A 2,531-nucleotide genomic window follows, 5' to 3' on the forward strand; every position below is an offset into this window, starting at 1 on the left:
AACCTGTTCAACATATAATAGAAAGGAATTTCCATAACAATATATTGAGTCATAAAGAAGAAGAAACAACAAGCATTCAGTATAGGACCTCCCCTCACTCGACCCACAATAAAAGAGAGCTCTCCACTCAATGTAAGATCTCCCATCACTCGGCCCACATATCTTGTGCTCTCTCATTCCAGCCAGCTGAACAATGTACTTGAGAATTCCATAAACCTGCACAAAATATATATAATATATAGTACATGTTAGTCTAAAATATATGTACTTCCTCCCCCCACACAACCCACATTTACAATAGCATCTGTACTGGCTCACATCACTCAACCCTCCCTTCATAGGCTCCAGATTTTGTAAACATTTGGGATCCATAATAGCTGATAGAATCTGAGAGTAAAACCATCTGCAAGACAGCACCATTTGTTAGACAAAACACTCCTTATCTGCTCACCATCACTCAACCCTCAATGTAGGATAATTCACACCACTCAAATTCCTTTCAGCTGCAGCAGTTTGGGACTGCAACAGGATTTTAGAAGGTAGGTTCCATTGTTCCAAATACCAGTTGTCACCTGCATAAGCTTTCACATTTTCCATAGAAAGGAGTCTACCCCTAACCATTTGGATGATAGAGTTAGTGACAACCTCTTCAGGTTTGAAAACCTTACTAAAAATTCTACTATTTCTCTCCATCCAAATGTGGTAGATAGTGCAGAGAAAAGAGAGTTTCATAATCACAGATTTCAGAGATTTACCATTGATTGATTTAGTAGCAAACTTAACAAGTTCCAACCAGGGCAAAGAAGGCCAATGGGAATTACATTTAGCTTGGATAACAGCCCAAATCCTAGAGGAGTAGAGGCACCTAAAGAACAGATGGGAGTGGTTCTCCTCAGGAGCACAACATAAAGGGCAGCTAGGGCTCGTAAGAAGACCAAAGATTTGGAGCCTATCCCCAGTGTTAAGTCTCTCATGGATAGCCAGCCACACAATGAAACTAACCCTAGGGATAACAAGAGGACCCCAAATGAGATTAGACCAAGTAACCTTTGGGCCCTTGTCCCTCCAACATTCCCAAGCAGAGTGAATAGAAAAAGAGCCATCAGCAGTCAAACTCCACACAGGAATATCAGGGGAATCAAGGGAAGGTTTAAGAGAAGGAGGAGTGGCAGCAATCCATTCCTGTATCTCCCAAGAGTTAGGAAAAGGCCAAATCCAAACACTCGGTCGAACACTCGGACACCATATGGTCTTTACATGCCATTTCTCATGCATTAGCGATCGAACACTCGGACACTTATTCGGACCGTCTTGTATCGTGGCAGATATGTAATTATGGTGTTTACATGCCATTTCACATGCATTAGGGTTTAAACAAACGGACACGTATTTGGATCCTCTTGTACGATGGCAGATATGTAATTATAGGGTTTACTAGCCATTTCTCATAGATTAGGGTTCGAACACTCGGTCACTTATTCAGACCCCCTTGCATTATGGCAGATATGTAATTAAGGTGTTTACTTGCCATTTCACACGCATTAGGTTTAAACACTCGGACACTTATTCGGACCCTCTTGCGTGATGGTAGATATGTAATTATGGTGTTTACTTGCCATTTCTCATGCATTCGGGTCTAAACACACGGACACGTATTCGGATCGTCTTGCATGATGGCAGATATGTAATTATGGTGTTTACTAGCCATTTCCCATACATTAGGGTTCGAACACTCGGACACTTAATCAGACCCTCTTGCATGATGGGATATATGTAATTATGGTGTTTACTTGCCATTTCTAATGCATTAGGGTTTAAACACCTGGACACTTATTCGGAACCTCTTGCATGATGGTAGATATGTAATTATGGTGTTTACTTGCCATTTCTCATGCATTAGCGTTCGAACACTAGTACACTTGTTCGGACCCTCTTGCACGATGGCAGATATGTAATTATGGTGTTTACTTGCCATTTCCCATGCATTAGTGTTTAAACACCCAGACACGAATTCGGATCCTCTTGCATGATGGCAGATATCTAATTATGGTGTTTACTAGCCATGTCTCATACATTAGAGTTGGAACACTCGGTCACTTATTCGGACCTACTTGCATGATGGGAGATATGTAATTATGGTGTTTACTTGCCATTTCTCATGCATTAGGGTTTAAACACACGGACACGTATTCGGATCATCTTGCACGATGGCAGATATGTAATTTTGGTGTTTACTAGCCATTTCTCATACATTAGGGTTCAAACACTCGGTCACTTATTCGGACACTCATGTATGATGGCAGATATGTAATTATGGTATTTACTTGCCATTTCTCATGTATTAGCGTTCGAACACTAGCACACTTATTCGGACCCTCCTGCACGATGACAGATATGTAATTATGGTGTTTACTTGCCATTTCTCATGCATTTGGGTTTAAACACGCGGACACGTATTTGGATGCTCTTGCATGATGGCAAATATGTAATTATGGTGTTTATTAGCCATTTCTCATACATTAGGGTTCGAA

General features: G+C 41.0%; 1 protein-coding gene across 1 annotated transcript; it reads right to left on the bottom strand.

Annotated features, from left to right (window-relative positions):
• Positions 1-453: 453 nt before the first annotated feature.
• Positions 454-2,075, bottom strand: LOC145797922 (uncharacterized). Its single transcript, XM_082885365.1, has 2 exons — positions 2,058-2,075; positions 454-1,182 (listed from the first exon to the last, which is right to left on the bottom strand). The coding sequence occupies exons 1-2, from the start codon at positions 2,073-2,075 to the stop codon at positions 454-456; spliced, it is 747 nt and encodes a 248-aa protein (XP_082741491.1).
• Positions 2,076-2,531: the final 456 nt, after the last annotated feature.

This window comes from Camellia sinensis, chromosome 8 (assembly GCF_055761805.1).
Source record: "Camellia sinensis isolate YWXY chromosome 8, ASM5576180v1, whole genome shotgun sequence".
Taxonomy (NCBI): Eukaryota; Viridiplantae; Streptophyta; class Magnoliopsida; order Ericales; family Theaceae; genus Camellia; species Camellia sinensis.